General features: G+C 30.8%; 1 protein-coding gene across 50 annotated transcripts in view; it reads right to left on the bottom strand.

The window, feature by feature from the left end:
• Window positions 1–4,026: 4,026 nt before the first annotated feature.
• Window positions 4,027–23,056, bottom strand: part of LOC139505616 (trichohyalin-like) — a 69,842-nt gene continuing 50,812 nt past the window's right edge. For 37 of the 50 annotated variants that reach the window (XM_071295197.1, XM_071295221.1, XM_071295299.1 and 34 more), the window contains 12 exons: window positions 21,849–21,905; window positions 20,784–20,921; window positions 19,997–20,164; window positions 17,752–17,892; window positions 16,083–16,211; window positions 14,461–14,604; window positions 12,495–12,548; window positions 9,930–9,995; window positions 8,576–8,643; window positions 8,095–8,181; window positions 6,932–6,988; window positions 4,027–5,712 (listed from right to left, as the gene is read on the bottom strand). In XM_071295197.1, coding sequence (XP_071151298.1) covers window positions 5,703–5,712; window positions 6,932–6,988; window positions 8,095–8,181; window positions 8,576–8,643; window positions 9,930–9,995; window positions 12,495–12,548; window positions 14,461–14,604; window positions 16,083–16,211; window positions 17,752–17,892; window positions 19,997–20,164; window positions 20,784–20,921; window positions 21,849–21,905 — 1,119 coding nt within the window. In that variant the 3' untranslated portion in view covers window positions 4,027–5,702. The remainder of the gene's footprint in view (window positions 5,713–6,931; window positions 6,989–8,094; window positions 8,182–8,575; window positions 8,644–9,929; window positions 9,996–12,494; window positions 12,549–14,460; window positions 14,605–16,082; window positions 16,212–17,751; window positions 17,893–19,996; window positions 20,165–20,783; window positions 20,922–21,848; window positions 21,906–23,056) is intronic. The other 13 variants (XM_071295115.1, XM_071295142.1, XM_071295126.1 and 10 more) reach the window with 13 other exon arrangements.

Below are 23,056 nucleotides of genomic sequence, written 5' to 3'. Positions count from 1 at the left end.
ACTGTAAACAGCAAAAAAGATCAGCAAAGTAAGATCTACAAATAAGTTAATATGACCAAAATTGTCAATTGACCCCTTAAGGGGTTATTGTCCTTTAATGACAATTTTTCACAATTTGTTCATCATATTTGCTAACTTTAAAAAATCTTCTCCTCTGAAACTACTGAATGGATTTGGTTAAAACTTAGCATGATTGTTCCTTAGATTATCCTGCACAAAGTGTGTGCTTTGATTTTTGATCCGTCAAAAAACATGGCCGCCGTTACTTAAAATAGAACATAGGGGTCAAGGGCAGTTTTTGGCTTATATCTCAAAAACGAAAGCATTTAGAGCAAATCTGACATGGAGTAAAAATGTTCATTAGGTCAAGATCTATCAGCCCTGAAATTTTCAGATGAATCAAACAAACCATTGTTGGGTTGCTGCCACTTAATTGGTAATTTTAAGGAAATTTTGCAGTTTTTGGTCATTATCTTGAATATTATTATAGATAAAGATAAACTGTAAACAGCAAAAAAGATCAGCAAAGTAAGATCTACAAATAAGTTAATTTGACCAAAATTGTCAATTGACCCCTTAAGGGGTTATTGTCCTTTAATGACAATTTTTCACAATTTGTTCATCATATTTGCTAACTTTAAAAAATCTTCTCCTCTGAAACTACTGAATGGATTTGGTTAAAACTTAGCATGGTTGTTCCTTAGATTATCCTGCACAAAGTGTGTGCTTTGATTTTTGATCCGTCAAAAAACATGGCCGCCGTTACTTAAAATAGAACATAGGGGTCAAATGCAGTTTTTGGCTTATATCTCAAAAACGAAAGCATTAAGAGCAAATCTGACATGGAGTAAAAATGTTCATTAGGTCAATATCTATCAGCCCTGAAATTTTCAGATGAATCAAACATCCAATTGTTGGGTTGCTGCCACTTAATTGGTAATTTTAAGGAAATTTTGCAATTTTTTATTCATTATCTTGAATATTATTATAGATAAAGATAAACTGTAAACAGCAAATATGATCAGCAAAGTAAGATCTACAAATAAGTCAATTTGACCAAAATTGTCAATTGACCTCTTTAGGAGTTATTGCCCTTTAAAGACTTTTTTCACAATTTGTTCACCATGTTGACTTACTTTAAAAAATCTTCTCTTATGAAACTGCTGTATCAATTTCAGCAAAACTTATGCTAAATGAGTTTCAGAGTTTCAGAGTATCTAGTATAAATTTTATATTTCATTTCCTTGTATGTCAAGAAACATAGCTCCTATGGCTAAAATAGAACATAGGAGAAAATGATTTTTTTTTGCTTTTGAAGAAAATAGGACGATTCAAAGAACATTTAAATAAATTGAAAAGCCAAAATAATCATTGATGAGAGATTAAACCAAAAAAATTCAGGTGAGCGATTCAGGCTCTTGAGAGCCTCTTGTTTTAATTAACACCAGTATATTGGTTTCTTACCTAATCAAGCATTATTTTTTTATATTATATATTTACATTTTTAATAATTACATTCAATTTGTTGACTTTTTAACATGTAAGTTTTAAATAAACTGCTGGTTACAGTTTTAATTTCTGTATTTATTTATTTTTTATTAATACAATTTGGATACTATGACAAGAAAAGAGTATTTTTCACACCCTGTATAATCACTTTTTTATAAAAGTTTTATGTTTAAATTCAAACTTTAATTTAGATTTTTATAATCTTTCAGAGAAAGTTTGTTTAATGATGCTAATAATAAAAAATAAAATGGGGAATATTCTTTTTTCTTGTATGCCTATAAAGCAGGAATTAATTGGAAAAAAGAAAAGAAAAAAGTATACCTACTGTCTGTTACAAGTTACCTCATTTGTGGTAATATAATTCCTACTGCAATTTACTTCTGCCATAAAATTGAATAAAATTGTCTCATTTACATGTAGATTCTATCATTTAAGGGTTGGAAACATCATTATGTATCCATCAAAGATTGAAAAATAAATAACAGGGTAATCTTAGTTGCTTTTATATAACATGTTTTAGTTGTAGTCCTATTGACACAATAGGTCAGACATCATTACTAGTCTTATAGCATGTTAGTCATTGAAATCTAGTCAATTGATAATATGTTTAAACAGGGAACAGTTTTATATTCATATCTTTTAATTTTATTTTAGAAAAAATACTAAAGTCTGTATGTTGCTCAAGTCTTATATATTCATTAGTGAATGTTTTATTGTCTTTTATGTTCCTGTCACAAACATGTTGAGTTTTCTAATTAAATCCATTTGATGGATAATATGTTGTAATATCAGTACCCATGTATACGTTAAGCAACCAACAATCAATCAATTTATGCTCTAGTGAGCGAGAAATGTGTGTACTGATATCAAGTTTGCTTTTGCATTACCTCCCCTTCAGTTTGCCTTAATTCCATATATGATACAATAATATATGATTTATTTCCGTTCATAGGAAGTACAACTCGTTATGAAATTCAATGTTGAAAGGCAAATTCTTTGTGTATAGTTGAAGTAAACTTTGGTTGATATAAATGTAAAATAAACCAAACTCCAATAAATTACAAAGAAGGGGAGGTAAAAAAAACCCTGATAAAACCAAATGACCAAAGTTTATACATAGTTTGTTTAAAACATGTTTGATGTAGGAGTGTTTGTGATTGTTGTACACTGTGATACTAAATTACATTCATTTTGTTATTGTTGATCATATCAACCTGTCTTTCATTGAAATAAAGTTATCATGCTTTAAAATATATTGTTGAAGTTGTTATTATTAATGTGTTTTTAATTTTTTTTGGTCCTTTAAATAACATATAGATGAATTCCTAACTAGATGACTACCCGAACAAAACCTTGGCAACATTAGTTATAGATGTTCAAATCCTATCATTCGAGAGAAAAAAAAGACAAGTTAATGTAGCAAACAGAAATTGATGGAATCTTCTGAACTACGTAAGGAGCCCATCATGTGTCGACAGTTTAAGTATTTCCTGTTATGTGTGAACCACAAGTCATCCAATACCTGTCATAATGTTACAATTGGGACTAGGTCTGTATTTTGGTAACTAAAGATATCCTTCGTCGGAATCATGTTGTGAGTTGAGATACAAACATATTATAACTACTTCATGATAGTGACTGTTAAACTTATAAAATGTATAGTGTGAACATGAACGAGCATAACAAAAAAGAAAACAAAACAACTTTTATATTCTTCTCATATTTGTTGTATTCAACTGGTCCAAATCGGTACATTAATGTTTATTAAGATAATTTGTCTCTGGTCCCTATTTTCTACTGAACTTGTGTAAGGGTTCAAGGGTCTAAATAGAAGAAGCGAAAAAAAATTATAATCCATATATCATATAAGAATTGATACAGGAAACGACATAATTTATATATTAATGTTGGTCCTAATGGAAGAATTGACACTTCATACTGGGTTTCCTAATCCCTTTAGTGCTGGACATATAAAGAACAAGAATGTGTCCCCAGTACACGGATGCCCCACTTGCACTATCATTTTCTACGTTCAGTGGACCGTGAAATTGGGTTCAAAACTCTAATATAAAATTAGAAAGATCATATCATAAGGAACATGTGTACTAAGTTTCAAATTGATTGGACTTCAACTTCATCCAAAACTACCTTGACCAAAAACTTTAACCTGAAGCGCAACGAGCGGACGTACTGACGAATAGACGAACGAACAGACCAGAAAACATAATGCCCCTCTACTATCATAGTTAGGGCTATCGTAGGTGGGGCATAAAAACTAACCTATTTACAGAAACAAAACATGCGGTCAAATGCAACTTTTTTAAATTTTCCAGAGCAAGTGTGGGTTACTCCAACAAAAGGAAGTGTCCTATAATGAATATGTAAATCTACAACAACTGCATTTATCAATAAGTTAACTCCAAAATATATATACATAGTTGTCTTATTGGCAATCATACCACATCTTCATTTTTATAATATGATCTACATTTGACTACTGAAACACCAGAATCAAGATTTAAAAGATATGAAAACATTTTATTTCTTCATAATTCTCTATCTTATACAAATAAATAAGAGGTGTAGCACTGATGCTTCAACATATACCTAGCACTATAGTAACACTTATACCCAGATCCCAAAAGTTCAAACATAAAAGAAGATCACAGTGACATCAATATCAAATTTATTCACATTACAAATGGCAAGTTTTATCAATATATCAAGTAGAGTTGCATGTTTCTGATCCAATTAAAAAAAAAAAAAAATTGAAAGAACTAAAATAACATAATCTTTTTATACTGTTACTTTTGATCTGAAAATTGCATAACGGCTTTAATGTGAAATTTCAAACCAGAATTATTGATGTCCTCAAATTTATCTTTGTAAAATGTCATTTACTTTTAAATTTAGAAATATTGACTTTAATCTTCCATAAATATGCCTAATAATAAAATTTATTTCTTTAAACTTTAAACAAAAAAGTATCTTCAACATTCAATGTTATCAAAACCTTAATTTGACCTTTTAGCTATTTCTGGCAATGATAATTAAGTCTTAGTTATAACAAACAATTATAAAAATATTAAAACACCCAAGACAACAATATTAGACACACAAACAGCCTAACATAAATATACAAAAAATTCATGTTTGAATATTTTATAAACCCTCTTGTAAAACACAAGAATTGGAATGAAGAGACCAACAAATAATGAAATACTGATAGGATTATTATGACAAACATATCTTAGAATATGGCAATATATGGACGGATATTGATAGTAAATTAAATAGATATAAAAATAAAGTATGATATAGAAAAATATAATCATAGAAAATGTGAAATAATATAAAATAGTATGTGTCTTATTATGTTACAATGAAGCAGTCACTTCTATTCTTAAGAGACAGACCTAAATACTAAATAAATATCTAAAGAAAATAAAGTAAAATTGTTTCATTTGTGCTGATCTATTATTTTCTTTTATTTCGTATGATAAAATCAAATCAAAATAACTTATACCTTCAAAAACACGAAACTGAAGGCACAAAGAGAACATAATATGAAACCAATTAATTTTTGAAAAGGTATTCTTAGAACCTGAATGTAAGATATTTATTGAAATTTTAAAATAAATAATTCAGTTATTTTTATAACGAATAATCATTAAAAACCATAACTTTCAAATGAATAAAATTAAAGGAATAACAAAATTTCATTCTTGATGTAAATTAATTATTTTACACAACTTTTACTTAAATATGTATAAAAGAAATGATAATTTGGCACAAATGTTCTGTGTTTCTTATTAAAACTATAACACTATTATAACTATGGGTTTCCTTTCTATGTCTAAATTGTTAATCTACAATCTGTATTTTTTCTTTAACAAATAAATGTGTATTCAATTTCATTATAATCAAAATCCAAGTTTATGTTTCATCTGTAATATGTATTCATATAAAAGACTTGATAATCCTCTGGATAAATAAAACATTGTCATATATAATACAAGAGAGTTATCCTTCCTTATTTTCTTGGTTAAATATTTCCAAACATCACAAATATTTGACATAAATATCACAGTTTATTTGGTTGCTAAGTCATCCCCTATTTGTTCTGTTGTTAGGTCATCATTTATAATGGTGTTGCTATGGTGATGAACTTCTTCTTGCTTACAGGAATACTATTAGTCATATCTAAAAATAGATTATATCGTAAATTAATATATAGAAGTCTAATTTATAATGTTGTTGCTATGGAATGTATCCCCGTCTTATACACCAAGGTCTTTAGACAATCTACAAAAAAAGAACTACCGGTACACAGAGAGAAAAAAGAATGTTGGATGTGTACTGATAAATATTTATGTCAGGGCTGACTTTTTTAAATATTTATGTTTGATACAATTGATTGAACTAATATATTAACAAACATTGGCAAGGAAAATGTAGTTACTATAGATTAATTATTATTTGTTGGATTAATCGGGTTTTTTGGTACAGGTGAACCACTAATTCCAATGTTCAACGAATAACAAATTTTCAATAGGCTTTACTTGAAGAGCAAAACCACAAAATCAAATATCAATGTAAATGCAATTGTTCAGCAATCCACAAAAATTGATACTCAAGAAAATAAATAAATTCACAGTATGAGAGAATATTACCTCCCTTCACATGAAATGTTTGTATATTTCCATGATGTGCTTTCCATATATAATTTGTTGATACCATACCACCACAGTGCACATAGACAAACATTCCAGTCACCTCAATCAAGTAGTTGAAGGATCACTGTGGACTCATTACATTTTTTGGATTTCATTTTTTTGAAGATTGTTATTATAGATAAAGCAATTCAATCAACAATGACATACAGATTTTCTATTATCTTGTTAAAAGACAATGATGAAATATGATAAAGCTCAAACTACTCTCTCAAATGAAATCAAATAAATCCACAGTACCGGTATGCAGAAATTAGCACTTTACTAAAGTTTGAGTTAGGTTGCAACAGTGTGGACCAGTGGCAAGAGATTTTAAGACTCATGACCATAGAAACTACTGTGGCTACACACAACTTAATACCTTAATACCAAGGTATAGCTTAATCTAAATGGGCCCGTCATACAATCTCTCTCCAGGTCGGTTCATTTGCCTATCTCCCGGTTGGTCAATATGTCTGTCCATTGGCCTTGCTGCTCCAGGTCTCTCCATGGGATTATTTTCTGTGCCATAATTTGGCCTGTCAACATGCCTTTCCAATGGCCAATCGCTCTGTCTATCATATATCATATTATTAGACCTATTACTAGATCTTGGACCATATTCACCTGGCCTACCTGCAGACCTCTCCCTAGATCTTGGCCTATCACTTAGTCTACCTCTGGACAAGGGTCTATTTGTATGTTCATACCTGTCATTTGGTCCACCTAGTCCACCACCCCTTGAGTATTCTGGGTCTTCAAATCGTCTAAAATAAAAGCAAAGTATCACATGCATGTCAATTTCAAAATGTGCAAATTTGATGTGACTGTCATACAAGTGTGAGGTTTAGCTAAATAAACTGTTATCACAGAGATATGTCTCACTTTTTTGTAATTTCGATAATGCAAATGTTGAAATTTGTTAAAATAGCAACACTATAACAAGTTTTGCAAATATTCAAAGTCAATGAACCATGACAGAAGGTACATGATTAAACAATCTCCATGGAAATGAGATGTGTCAAAGCTAATATAACTGCATACCAAATACCATTGACTTATCATAAGTAGTTCCCTTTAAACAATAAAATTGAGAATGGAAATGGGGAATGTGTCAAAGAGACAACAACCCGACCAAATAAAAAACAACAGCAGAGGGTCACCAACAGGTCTTCAATGCAGCGAGAAACTCCCGCACCCGGAGGCGTCCTTCAGCTGGCCCCTAAACAAATATATACTAGTCCAGTGATAATGAACGCCATACTAATTTAAAATTTAAAACATGAACACAAACTTATACATGTAAACTAAGCAAAATTTGAAAGTCAATAGACCATGACTAAGGGAGCGGGGCCAAATAATTTCCATGGAAATGAGATATGCCAATGCTAATTCAACTGCATACCAATTATCATTAACTTACCACTAGTGGTTCCTCAAAAAATGACCTAATCACAAAATAGTACATGAAAACTAAGCAGTTTCAAAGTCAATAGACCATAACTGAGGGGGTGGGGCCAAATAATCTCCATAGTAATGAGATGTGCCAATACTTATACAATTGCATACCAAATGTCTTTGACTTTAATGACATACCACTAGTGGTTCACCATAAACTAGATCTAATCACAAACTAATACATTTTTGTTGCGGCTGCCCTTGTCATTAGGATTCTGAGGGATAGTTGTCTCGTTGGTGTCTTAGATATGAATATTTACACAAAGCAAATTAAATAATAACCAACAGACATACAGTCACATTGACATCTATATGGCTCATACAAAACCATGCTTATGATTATGTCATGTAGACTCTATGGGAATCACTGTGTTATTGGCGATTAATATCTGCTTCTTTGTATCTAATGTTTTACCTGTATGAAGCTTCCTCTCTTCGCTTTGAGTCTAAAATTTCCTCATATGATGGAGTTTGCCTTCTGCCATAACTTGCTGGACGATCTCTAAAAAATATATTACAGAGAAATAAAGGTTATCTCAAGGAGTTTATTAAATGTTAACTAAATTAACTCTCCTAAGTTTTTTTTAAATATTTAATTTGTGTGTGAAAGGGAGACTTAACATGTTAACTAACTATGAAGGTAGGGGTAGTACAGCATGTAAGTGCAAGATTAAACTCTTAGACGTCTGCGCATATAAATGTTGAAATTAGGCCACACAGCCCTATATTTTAACCTTTGAAAAAAATAGTAGTGCATATGAGCTTTCCATTCTAGAATATATTTTATTTCAGAACTTCATAGTAAAAGTGGTACAGTTTTAGCAGTAAAAGGAGTTTCTATGGGAAATTGCATTGTTGAAATTAACAGAAACACAACCTATACAACTATAGTATACCTGGGAGGTTCCTGATCCCTTACAGGACTTTTGTGAAATGGTGGAGGATCTTGCTGGAACCAACTATCCTGTAACATAAAAGTTATAACATGTGAAATACTAACTCTCTGGGTTCTTTTAAAAATCCCTAGGTGAAATATTTACTTTAATCACAAAACAAATGAAAAATAAAATAAAATTGTTTTTGCTTTAACAGTCCATTTAGAGGGTAAATAAAAGAAGACATATTTATTTGTTAAGATTATATGCTTGGCTTGTCAATTGTATGTGTAAGTTTGTAAATTTTGTAAATTTTGAGTCACTTTCTTTGTAGGTTTATTTTTTTTAATTATTGAAGGCTGCATTGTGATTTCTACAGGTTATTTTTGTTCCATTGTGCTGTTGGGCTGCTGAAAAGTACACATTTTATTCCAATTTTTTACTCACTTTTCATTTGTTTATTTTTCATGCAACAGAATCATTTACCCACACCATACTTTTGTCAGCAGAAGAATAAAATGTGCAGTAGTACACTTAAATGAGGATTTTTCTAGAGATTTGTTTTATCAGTTAGAATGTGCTGATCAAATTTCAAAGAAAGAAAACATATTTGCTTCACACACAAAATAAGCAGAAAATAAAAGTGCTCCATTCAAAGCCATTCATTTCAGAAACAGCAGTTCAGATTATTAAAGAATAGAGTTTTATGAAAATTTAAATGAAATTATCGGGTACTCTGTATTAAAATAATTGGGTATTAGTGAGAGTAGAAGCAAAATTCAGGAAAAATGTGTGCCTTTAATGTCTTCCTCACAATCAAGTTGTGAAGTTGAGATAATTTCATATGAACAAATTTGATTAATACACATTTTTCCTACCAACCAAAGACAGATGTAAAGATTCACACAAGATGTTAAAACAGTCAAATTTTCACATTTTCTATATTTTGCAAAACAATTCACTGTTCTGATTAAAGATATCATCAATAACTTACAAATGCTACACTGTAAAAATTTGACTCTAATTTAACTGGAAATTTCCTTAATAAACAAAATAACTAATTTTTAGTACATGTTTATCCCCCTTTTTCCATTTTTCCATACCCAAGCCCTCCTGACCCCTCATGTCAGATATTGTTTTGTTTTTTTGTTTTTACAACACCCATATTTAATTTTATCTGATTTAAGAATCCCCTGTCCCACCATTTAGAAAATATTTACTGTACAGTATACAAATACAAAAATAAGACTTTGTCATTAATTAAAGAAATTTCCAGTGAGCTAGGACAAAATCAGACACCAACATTTTACCAGTGTTGGAATTGTTCCGAGTTTGTGCTATAAATAGATTTAAGACGTTAGCAAACCACACATACAGGTGGTACCTTTCCATCTACCCAGTTAGGTCGACCTCGCGGCATGCCTTCTTTACCAAAAGCTTTCTGTAAAAATAGGTTAGATATTAGTTAAGCTGGGGGGTTAGTATGGCCACTTTCTCTTCAGACATTAAGACCCCATTTACACTAGCAAAAAAGATCGATCTTAACTGAGGTTTTAAGATCAATCTTTGGTCTTATGTAAACGGGGAAAGATCGATCCTCAATCAGACTTAAAAAGTCTACCTCCAGAGTTTTTTTTTAAAAGATTGATCTTATTTCAATCGATCTTTTTTTGAGTGAAAACGCTTGGAAATCGTGATCGATCTTTTTTCAGGCGAATGTTATATTAAGATATGAAAATAAATCTGCCCATTTTCGTCGGCAAAAACATAAGTGATTCAAAATGATGGATGGAAAAGTAAATATTGATTCAGCTGTTTTTGGATTATTTTCTAAATCGATAAGTTCTATTTCTTCGCTGCAAATCCTCGTCTTTAAACGCATTGACCGTTCATATTTGAGCGAAAGTCTACACACATATCATGTTTAATGACTTGTGATGCATGAACCAAAATAATAATTAATAAATCTATACGAAATCCCAATGAGCAATCTATCTTCTACATAATTTTGCAGTGTGTGCCACATGCAAAATTTCCTTTAATATTCTATTTTTTAGAATTTTTTGTTTACGAAATATAAGGTAATAAGGTCAGACTGGTTCTTTTTATGTTGTAGTGTAAACGCACTTGATTAAAATAAATGGTCTCAATTGATCTTGCTTGTGCAATGAAAACGTGAACAGATATTTTTCAGATCTAAGTTAACTTGTTTCTTAATAAATAGTTGATATCATGATAGTTTATTATTAATTTTTTTAGTGTTTCCTTTTTCAGTTTTTCCTGTGTACACAAAACTTCTCGTCTACCCTCCAGAAATGTCACAGTTTATTTAGGAACTTAACTGTTGCTTTATTTGCTTTATTGTTTATCTTTGAAATTACTTTTGTAAACCAAAGGGTAAATAAATAAATCATAAATCATAAGTAAAAGACATGGCAACAAAACAAAACTAGAGGCTCTAAAGAGCCTGTGTCGCTCACCTTGGTCTATGTGAATATTAAACAAAGGACACACTGTCAGATGGATTCAAGACAAAATTGTGGTTTGGTGATGGTGATGTGTTTGTAGATCTTACTTACTGAACATTCTTGCTGCTAACAATTATCTCTATCTATAATGAACTTGGCCCAGTAGTTACAGTGGAAAATGTTAGTAAAATTTATAAATTTTGTGAAAATTGTTAAAAAATGACTATATAAAGGGCAATAACTCCTTAGGGGGTCAATTGACCATGTTGGTCATGTTGACTTCTTTTCAGGTCTTACTTTGCTGAACATTATTGCTGTTTACAGTTTATCTCTATCTATAATAATATTCAAGATAATAACCAAAAACAGCAAAATGTCCTTAAAATTACCAATTCCGGGGCAGCAACCCAACAAAGGGTTGTCCAATTGGTCTGTAAATTTCAGGGCAGATAGATCTTGACCTGATTAACAATTTTACACCTGTCAGATTTGCTCTAAATGCTTTGGTTTTTGAGTTATAACCCAAAAACTGCATTTTACCCCTTTGTTCTATTTTAGCCGTGGCAGCCATCTGGGTTGGAAGACCGAGTCACCAGACACATTTTTAAAACTAGATACCCCAAAGATGATTGTGGCCAAGTTTGGATTAATTTGGCCCAGTAGTTTCAGAAAAGAAGATTTTTGTAAAAGATTACTAAGATTTACGAAACATGGTTAAAAATTGACTATAAAGGGCAATAACTCCGAAAGGGGTCAACTGACCATTTCAGTCATGTTGACTTATTTGTAAATCTTACTTTGCTGAACATTATTGCTGTTTACAGTTTATCTCTATCTATAATAATGTTGAAGATAATAACCAAAAATAGCAAAATTTCCTTAAAATTACCAATTCAGGGGCAGGAACCCAACAACAGGTTGTCCGATTCATCTGAAAATTTCAGGGCAGATAGATCTTGACCTGATTAACAATTTTACCCCATGTCAGATTTGCTCTAAATGCTTTGGTTTTTGAGTTATAAGCAAAAAACTGCATTTTACCCCTATGTTCTATTTTTAGCCATGGCGGCCATCTTGGTTGGTGGGCCGGGTCACAGGACACATTTTTTAAACTAGATACCCCAATGATGATTGTGGCCAAGTTTGGTTTAATTTGGCCCAGTAGTTTCAGAGGAGAAGATTTTTGTAAAAGTTAACGACGACGGGCGACGCCGGACGCCGGACGCAAAGTGATGGGAAAAACACATAAATAACCCTGACTGTCTACAAAACAAAACAGAGTAAACTAAAAACTGATGAAATAACCCCCCCCCCCCCCCCCCCCCCTAACTCTTACCCTTCAAACATAAAAAATCAATTCAACAAGCTGTACCATGAAGAAAAATTCAAGGTTCAAATATATAAGAAAAAGAGAACTAAGGAAGGAATCTGTAATCAAACCAAACCAAAGTTTAAGCTCTATGCAGAGTTACCTCCTCGAAATCTGCTATTTTTTTCAACACATTTTCATTCTCAATTTTCGTTTTCTACAAATGGTTTCAAAGTTTATGATTAGTGAATAATCAATATTAAATTACAAAAAATATACAACTTATAAGTGATGGTAAACATCAATTCAAACAGTTTAATAATAAGAAACTTGAATTTAATAGTAATAAAGAATTCATTTATAATTTAAAATCTTCCTTCAACATGGACATTAAACCAGTTCGTATTAACTAAAATTAAGGAATAACAGTAATGTATTTGAAGAGTTAACAACATCAATCAAGGATTTGACAGCAGCAAATGTAATTTTTATTGAAACAATGAGGGACATAGTCAGTAAAACAAATATTTGTGACCATCAACTCTAACTAGAGGCTCTAAAGAGCCTGTGTCGCTCACCTTGGTCTTTGTGCATATTAAACAAAGGACACAGATGGATTAATGACAAAATTGTGTTTTTGTGATGGTGATGTGTTTGTAGATCTTATTTTACTGAACATTCTTGCTGCTTATAATTATCTCTATCTATAATGAACTTTGGCCCAGTAGTTACAGTGGAAAATTTATGAAAATTGTTAAATATTGACTATAAAGGGCAATAACTCCTTAAGGGGTCAATTGACCATTTTAATCACGGTGACTTATTTGTAGGTCTTACTTTGCTGTACATTATTGCTGTTTACAGTTTATCTCTATCTATAATAATATTCAAGATAATAACCAAAAGCTGCCAAATTTTCTTAAAATGACCTATTCAGGGCCAGCAATCCAACAACGGGTTGCCTGATTGGTCTGAAAATTTCAGGGCAGATAGATCTTGACCCAATGAACAATTTTATTCTGTAAGATTTGCTCTAAATGCTTTGGTTTCAGAAATATGAGCCAAAAACTGCATTTTATCCTATGTACTATTTTTAGCCGTGTTGGCCATCTTGGTTTGTGGGCAGGGTCATCGGACACATTTTTTAAACAAGATGCCCAAATGATGATTGTGGACAAGTTTGGTTAAATTTGTCTAGTTTCAGAGGAGAAGATTTTTGTAAAAGATTACAAAAATTTACGAAAAATTGTTAAAAATTGACTATAAAGGGCAATAACTCCTTAAGGGGTCAACTGACCATTTTGGTAATGTTGACTTATTTGTAGATCTTACTTTGCTGAACATAATTGCTGTTGACATTTTATCTCTTTACTTTGCTGAACATAATTGCTGTTTACATTTTATCTCTATCTATTATAATATTCAAGATAATAACCAAAAACGGCAAAATTTCCTAAAAATTACCAATTCAGGGGCAGCAACCCAAAAACAGGTTGTCCTATTCATTAGAAAAATTTCAGGGCAGATAGATCTTGACCTGATAAACAATTTTACCCCCATGTCAGATTTGCTCTTAATTCTTTGGTTTCAGAGATATAATTCAAAATCTACATTTTACCCCTATGTTCTATTTTTAGCCATGGTGACCATCTTGGTTGGTTGCCAGGTCCCTGGACACATTTTTTAAAACTAGATACCCTAATGATGATTGTGGCCAAGTTTGGTTTAATTTGGCCCAGTAGTTTCAGAGGAGAAGATTTTTGTAAAAGTTATCAGACGATGCGTGACCTCGACGACGACGAAGGACGACAGACGCTAAGTGATGAGAAGAGCTCTTGGCCCTTCGGGCCAGGTGAGCTAAAATGACAGTAGCCATTATACAAATAAAGTACTGTCATTGCTTTTCTTATGCAATAAGAAAATAATAGACATCATCCAATAAACATCGACTGCATTTGCGTCATGCATTGCTGATGACTCAGACCTCCAACCCTGGAACTGATGGTAGACATCATCCAATCAAAATTAGTTTTACATGCTCAATTTCATTAGAATACAATATTAATGAAGACATGCAATCCAACTTATCCCCTTCTCCATCACACTAACTTCTGATATTTGTTTCATACCTCGTCTAAGAACTTTCTGTATTCTCCTTGTCTTTCTTTATTTAGTTTTTCTCTCTCTCCATCTCTACCAAGGTTAGCCATAAAACCTATACTGTTAGCAGGAGCTTGGTCTGGCATTCGTCGAGGAGCATGGCCACCATGTTTCTATAGAAACATTTAAAAAAATTAATACATGTACTCATGAATTAAATGGTTGTTTTTTTAATCATCTCAGTTCACTTTTTTAAATAACTAAAAAGATGCAAACACATTCTTAGAACCACAAAACAAAACTTGTAATAAATATTTGTACTCTCTTTGACTTATCCTTTAAGAAATTTCACCCAGTAACCTTTCTGTTTTTCAGTTTGTTAAATTAATACATCTAAAATTCACTATCAGTAAATATTTTGAAATTCTTATAACACATGTATTCACACATTCTAACACCCCCCTTTATTTATCTCCTCTCTTTAGAAAGTCGTGCCTGAAAACTTCAATGAATAAACAAACATTTAGAATAGATTAGCAAAAAGTGCAGATAGCTGTGAATATATAATTCGAAACTTTGCATGAAATGTACTGGCAGAAATATAACATGTAGTATGTATATGTATATACAGAAGAGCTATGGGTACAAATATAAATATATACAAGTCTGAAATAATAAAAAGTTGAGAAACTCTCGTGCAATGTGTACATAATTGAAAAAAAAATATTTTAAACTAAAATAAAAGATCAAACGAAATATAAATTTTTATATAAATATCCATATTCATGTAAAAGGCTCACTTTATCATCAACTAAGTTATATATAGGCAGTGAAATCTTAAAAAGTTTGTTGTTAATTAAAAGTTGATATTAGGCATTAAATGTTTTTCATTTTGTTTGTTAAAACCAAAATTTAATGAACTTTTCGATAGATTATCATTTCTGGATAAAAGCTTTCTTACCCAAGAAATCAATCTCTTTTCAAATAACTGCTCTAAATATAGCAATGATCAAATTATTTGTTTTGAACTAAAACCATGGCAATAATATTTATTATAACTATGTTATGGTATCTTTCATATGAAATGAGCCTTTACAATAACTGTAGTAAAAAAATCAAACAAACAAAGAAGGCATTCAAATAAAAAAAAAAAAAAAAGTAAGCATTCAAATACAATCTCAAACATTAAAATTAAACAAAATAAAGTATTAAAACAAAACAAACCTTTGGTTAAAACTATTAACAAACCAAAACATATTGTACAACAAGCAGCTAGCTGTTACTATTGGGCAGCAAAGCAAATACAGATACAGACTTCAGATCATGCTTTTAGTGATTACATTAGACAATTTACATAGTGGTCTTGTAAAGAAATCGTTACTTTTTGGGGGCCGAGACAAACTTTCTTTCTAAACTGACATAGAAGTATAACATTTAGACGTTTTAAACATTCTGAAAGCATATAAACATGGTTTCAAAAAAATTTGTACTTTACACAATTGTAATGAAGGAAGTTAAATTGTTACTTGCCAATAAAAGAGTAGTTAGCTTTGTGTTTGACCTATTTTGATTCTGAATTAATTTGAATATTTGTCATGACACAGTCTGTATCTATCTGTGGAGGCGTCTAGCACACAGTATCATGGGGTACCTGTATAAACTCATGATAATCTTTCGTCCTCTCGTCTCTAACTTTCTGACGTGTTTTTTCGTACTCCCCTGTAAACAACACAGCACCAGGAGTACCAAACTCTTTTATTCTTTCTCTAGGAGGTTCTTGCTGTTCACCAAAAATAATTTATTATTCATTTTGCATTGATTAAAATAATGTAAATTTTGGCACATCCCTTCGGAAAGATTATTTGGATTATCATACCTTGAAGAAATATGTTATTGAAATAGTTCTAGGTCTTATCATCAATATAAAGTTGTTATTACAATCATACACTGGTATCAAAACTGGTTTCCATTTTGGGAGCTAAGTATGTGGTTCAGTTCCAACCAGGAACCAGTTACTAAAACTGCATAATGTCAAGAACCCGCAATAGACACTTCCACAAACAATATTATAATAAAACACAATTTTTTATTCTGAAATGATGTTTATACCAAGGGTTTAACATAACCAAGGTGAGATTCTCTATTCTTTAAATTGACAAATATAATATGACTGATATTAATTAAATAATTTCTATTCATCCCCATATAAATGTAAATAATATTTCTGAGGTAAAATAGACTGACATTTTCAACAAGTTCGATTTCTAGACCACTAAACATTAATGTAATCATGCAAAACTAACATTATATTTTACATTAATCAACTAACTTAGCCTAAATTACACAAATCATCTTTTTTAAATAATAGTTCTATAACATATTACCACATACATGCAATATTCAGAACACCTATAAATCTTATCATCATTACATCCAAACTCATACAAGCGTCAACAAATTTTTTGCATTTGAGAACTTCAAATAGAATTTTACTTCCATTCAAACAGCCTTTTAGCCTATTCTGCAATTTATCCTATTTTAACAGATCAATTTGTATAAATTATTTCCATTAGAAGAAACATAAATTTTAACAAAAAAATGAAGAGCATGTGGAAAAAACACGTTCATCTTTTGTAATGTTTGTATTCTGTAACTTTGTCAAATCTTTTGATGAATTTAATCCTAATTTAAGCTACAATCTGTTCAAGTTAAAAGTGTTTTGGTTCCAAATTCAAAAACTTGTTGACATGATTAAATAAGCAACATGTTAAAAGCTTCTGTTACATCAAACTTTAAATCATACAAAGTAATCATGGTATACACCAATCCTTTATTATTACAGTAATCAAAAATCAGAACCTTCAAAAATATCAGTTAGGCTCCTTTGTAATAATTAGTAACATCTGCTTTAAAAAAGTAAAACCTGGTTTTCTTTAGCTTTATAAGATATTTACAAATCTTCAAAAAACACCAAAAATAATCAGAAAAATAGTTTCTCCTGACTAAAAAGATTCAATTTAGGGGAGATAACTTCAACATATTTTCTGATTCTCACATTCATTCTTGTTAAATATTAGGGAAAAAAAATTTAAATTTATTCATTAGAACAACTAAACCAACAAGCATAAGATTATATATAAACATCTAAATCAATCATTGTAAAGCATACCATGTTAGTGGTAAAATGTATTACAATCATATATATAATAACACACACATGCAATTCTGTGAGAAGCCATCTAAATATCATAGGTTTTAATTATCAAAACTCTTGAAAACATTCCATATAGTTGTTAGCTGACCGAGGATTATAATCAAACCTTAAGAACAAAATCCCGCCAGTCTTTCCGTAGTTCATCGTTCAGTTTTTGTTTACGGTTTTTATATTCACCAGACATAGGAAGTATTCTCGGCTTAGTAACTTTATTCCAAAACTCTTTATCTCTGTTGCCATGGGGTTGCTAAGCAAACATAATAGTACTCAATTTATATAACAGATAAACATGTATTGTTTGTTATTTAAGAAAATGTTAAAGTTGTATGAACCACCATAAGAACTTTTACTTTATTATAGACATTAAAAAATTATGTCTTTCTCCCATTTATATGATTTCAATTAAAAATCTTGTTAACTTAAAAAAAAACTAGCTTGCAGTTAATCTTTAAAAAAAATTTACTGGTTATCAAAGAATTATCCTTGATTACAAGAGAAAATATTCATTCAAAAAAATCTTATACAAAAGATACAATTGAACAATGATATATACAATCATGGTAGCATTAGTATTACACAAAAGACTCTGTTACAAAGCAATCACACTTTTATTTCAGAAAGCTTTTTTTTTGTCTATATAACAAATAACTCTCAAAAGAAAGCTTGACTCATGCAAATATCATTATGAATCTCACGCTATGTTAATTTATGCATCAGAAGCACTTCTTTTTATTTCTTTACGGTCTTTTCTGTTTTAATATTTAAATGAGATAGCCATCATAGGGTAGCAGTGGCGGATCCAGGGGGTGGTCCCACGGCGCACCGGACCACCCCCATAACAAACCTCAAATTTTGTTTTAACGTATCTATTTTTTCAATAACTAGCTAATTAACAAATTAACACTTAAGATTAATCCTCAGTTTCATCGCACTAGTTGGTTATGGATTACCTGGATACCTGGAGGTGTCACAATGATAGAATACGGAACAATGCGTTTCACCTGTATACATGTAATTAAATTGTCAAAACAGCTCGTTAATATGAAGAAGTTGACTTCTTATTTTACAAGATAAATACAAATTACTTTTGTATTTTTAAGTGAAATTTCCATATATGATTGCATTGTCCAACTAACGGAGTCTCGGTTTTAAATTTCATTTATGTACAACTTTGAAAAAACAATCATTATGAATGAATTAAATTAAATTTGTGCATCTATCTCTTTGACCCCCCCCCCCCCTTTTTTCCCCTTTTCTCCTACCTTTTCCTTCCTACAAACTTTAAATGACTTTTATGTTAAAGGCAAAATTTGGAACATTTTAGCTAAACTTTTTTTTACAGCTTGCCTAATTCAGATGACAGTTGTATGTTTTGCTATTTTAGATTGCAAGATATTGCATATTAAATGAAAATCAGTTTACCTAGGAATATGTGCATTGCATGGTGTTGTCCAAATTCATGATCTTCCATAATGTCGAAGGTATTTTTTAACCTTTTTCATACAATTCAATATTCATTTGGGACCACCCCCAAATTTTTTTCTGGATCCGCCACTGGGTAGTACCTGTTAAATTCCTTTTTGCACAGACTATTTTTGGCGGTCAGTATATGAAGAAAAATTAATGCGCACTTGACCAATGCCATATTCCTTACAAGATAGAAAGGACAAAGAAGTTAGTTAACTATTCCCCACCCTCTCACCCCTATATAACCATCTTATATGTTACCTTCTCATTGACTTGTGTATGGTGAAATTTGATGCATTTTTGTATGACTGATTGTATATATTTATGTTAAACATGTTATATTCAAGGTGATCTTGTAGTGACAACCTTATTTTTTTAGAAGAAATTTACTTGAATTACATATAAATGGAATGCTCAAAGCCCAATGTGTATAAATACATATTTTTTTCTAAACATGGTGGCTTTCTTTATTGGGCTGAGATAAAATGCTATATTTCTCCCCTCAGTCCCACCTGGACAAAGAACTGGCAGTTGTAATGAATTGATTCAGGTAACATATTAAACCACACAGAACACCATACAAGCAGTCCATTAAGACAGTTATAAGTTCGTAGCCAGTTAGTTCCATTGCACAAAATTAAAGTTACAGTTATGTCACCAGTAGATGTCATATGATTAAAATGATTAAATCTTAACAAATTTGATTCAAATCAGATGTTTTAAAATTTCCAAACTTTATTCAGATAGTTATGGCATTACTGGTATATCTTATAGGAAGTTAACAACAAATTCAAAAGTTTGTTACATCACCAAAGTATGGAAATCTACTTATTAACTGATATGATTTGAAAAAGCTTTTTAAAAACCAAGCACATCGTTTATACCCGTTCAAGGAAATTGACCATTTCTTGGTGGGCCTCTTGTTTGAACTGACGTTTCTTTGTGTCATATTCTCCAATAGGAATTATAGGTGGCGACTCCATTAGATCACGGTCTAAACTTTCACGGAAACTCTCTCGGTTTTCTTGCTGCTTTTTATAGATTTCATTTTTCTAAACAAAGAAAGAATTTTATAAACAACATAATTATGTCTTTATAATAATCAAAATCTATTTATATATTTGGTGTAGCTTTCATAATAAATTTTCAAAATTAGCGAAGCTAAAGGATCCTGAATCAACCAAAAAGTTCTATAAACTGAATATCAGTAATTCTGCTTTTTGGAAAATTATCCCTTAGCTAATTTCCACTAAATTTGCATGTAATATTTGATTTGTAGAAACAAATCAAATATTCTAATCCAAAACCGGATGGTGGTCAAGAAGGAATCATGCTCAGGGAGAATCGGATTATACTTATTAACTGTTATAATCATTTCATTTATTGTTTTTCAGGATTTCTTTTCATCCACAGAGGTGTAAATAGAGTCTACCATCTCCAATAGTCAAACTTAGAGATGGAAATGGTGGTATTATTAAGTAAGAAATAAAGTAATTCTCAATGTACCTCTGCTACATAGGTTAACAAAATTCTCATAAAATACAAAGTATAACAATAACATAAAATAACATAAAATAACACTACACTAACAATACCATTATAACATAACAGGAACATGACAATGTCGACATTACACACTAAATCTATCTTCTTTCTGGTTTTCAGACAAACCTTTTCAGCAAAGTCTTTAAAATTTTTCTTTCTTTCTGCTTGTAATTCGCGCTGTCTTCTGGTATAACCTGATCCGACGGGGAAAATCTTCACAGCATTAAGGTTAATAGGTGTGGTAGGTTTCCGTTCTAAAGCTGGCTACATGCAACAATTAGTAGTCAAGTATCAATTTTATATGTAAAAGAACCAATTAAAAGCAACAAAAAGAATTTTTTTTTAACCATATTCATGATCCCTGCGATTTATTTCCCTTTTTTCATTGCTTTTCTTACAATTGATGTATTTTCTTTTACTTTCAAAACTGATACTTATATGAAAAATGTTAATACAAAATCTGAATAATAATTTTTAACATGCATGTATTTCAGTAATTACAACATACAAACATTCTGATAAAATCAAAGTGCTTGAGAGCACTGTGGGTAAAGATTGCATTCATTTTGCAATGGAAACCGAAATTAAACATTGCAATGTTTGATAAATGGAAGGCAATATTCAATTTAGGTATATCTCCTCTTGTCTAGAAGTGAAGTTGGCTCAACTACAATTACGGACAAAAGAAGATTACCCAATTTTAATATTACACAAAAATGTACATTCAAATGCCATTTGTAAAACATGAAGAAGTTGGTTCTATACATACACTTTATTTTGTAACTTGAGTATCTGAGTATATATTTCCATAAAATATTTTTAGGATGTATAAGATGTTCATCTCAATGCACTACATTAATGTGTTTCCAAAAAGTATTGATTATTTCAGGAAAATCCCATACAAATCAAAGAAGTTCCATTAGGGATTGAATGCAATCTTTACACTAATTATTGTACACACTTGTAGATTAAAGTGACAATCAATGAGTCTGAAGTGTTCTTCAATAATGTCTTATCGCATCTTTTTATTTAATCTGATCCACCAAGAAAACTTTAGGTAGGTACATTATCAACATTTGAAAATGAAAAGGCAAACTAATTATTACAATATCTTCTATGAATGGGTATATTGTTTGTTTTAAAAATAATCTTAAATAACCTCCACAAACTGACAATATCAAAATAACAAACCTCCTCTTCTTGAACTGGTTCCTCAACCTCTACTTTGGTGGAAGAAACACCTGCTTTCTTTTTATAGTTGATTAAATTAATTTAAAAATGTTAATCAACTACAATATGCAAATCAGAAAAGGAACCAAAACGATAGGTATTTACAATAGAATTCTTTACTATACATTCAAACTTTGGCAAAAACTCATAAAATTACCTATAATGATTATATAATTAACAGTTAAAATCTGTTAAATCAAAAAATTAAAAAAGGCCAATACCAAAAAGGCTTAAGTTAAATTAATAACATTATCTTGAATTTAAACAAGAGGCTCTCAAGAGCCTGAATCGCTCACCTGAATTTTTTTGGTTTAATCTCTCATCAATGATTATTTTGGCTTTTCAATTTATTTAAATGTTCTTTGAATCGTCCTATTTTCTTCAAAAGCAAAAAAAAATCATTTTCTCCTATGTTCTATTTTAGCCATAGGAGCTATGTTTCTTGACATACAAGGAAATGAAATATAAAATTTATACTAGATACTCTGAAACTCTGAAACTCATTTAGCCTAAGTTTGGCTGAAATTGATACAGCAGTTTCATAAGAGAAGATTTTTTAAAGTAAGTCAACATGGTGAACAAATTGTGAAAAAAGTCTTTAAAGGGCAATAACTCCTAAAGAGGTCAATTGACAATTTTGGTCAAATTGACTTATTTGTAGATCTTACTTTGCTGATCATATTTGCTGTTTACAGTTTATCTTTATCTATAATAATATTCAAGATAATGACCAAAAACTGCAAAATTTCCTTAAAATTACCAATTAAGTGGCAGCAACCCAACAATTGGATGTTTGATTCATCTGAAAATTTCAGGGCTGATAGATATTGACCTAATGAACATTTTTACTCCATGTCAGATTTGCTCTTAATGCTTTCGTTTTTGAGATATAAGCCAAAAACTGCATTTGACCCCTATGTTCTATTTTAAGTAACGGCGGCCATGTTATTTGACGGATCAAAAATCAAAGCACACACTTTGTGCAGGATAATCTAAGGAACAACCATGCTAAGTTTTAACCAAATCCATTCAGTAGTTTCAGAGGAGAAGATTTTTTAAAGTTAGCAAATATGAAGAACAAATTGTGAAAAATTGTCATTAAAGGACAATAACCCCTTAAGGGGTCAATTGACAATTTTGGTCAAATTAACTTATTTGTAGATCTTACT

This window comes from Mytilus edulis, chromosome 1 (genome assembly GCF_963676685.1).
Source record: "Mytilus edulis chromosome 1, xbMytEdul2.2, whole genome shotgun sequence".
Classification (NCBI taxonomy): domain Eukaryota; kingdom Metazoa; phylum Mollusca; class Bivalvia; order Mytilida; family Mytilidae; genus Mytilus; species Mytilus edulis.
Note: the sequence above shows the minus strand (reverse complement) of the source record. Positions and strands in the feature narration are given on the sequence as shown.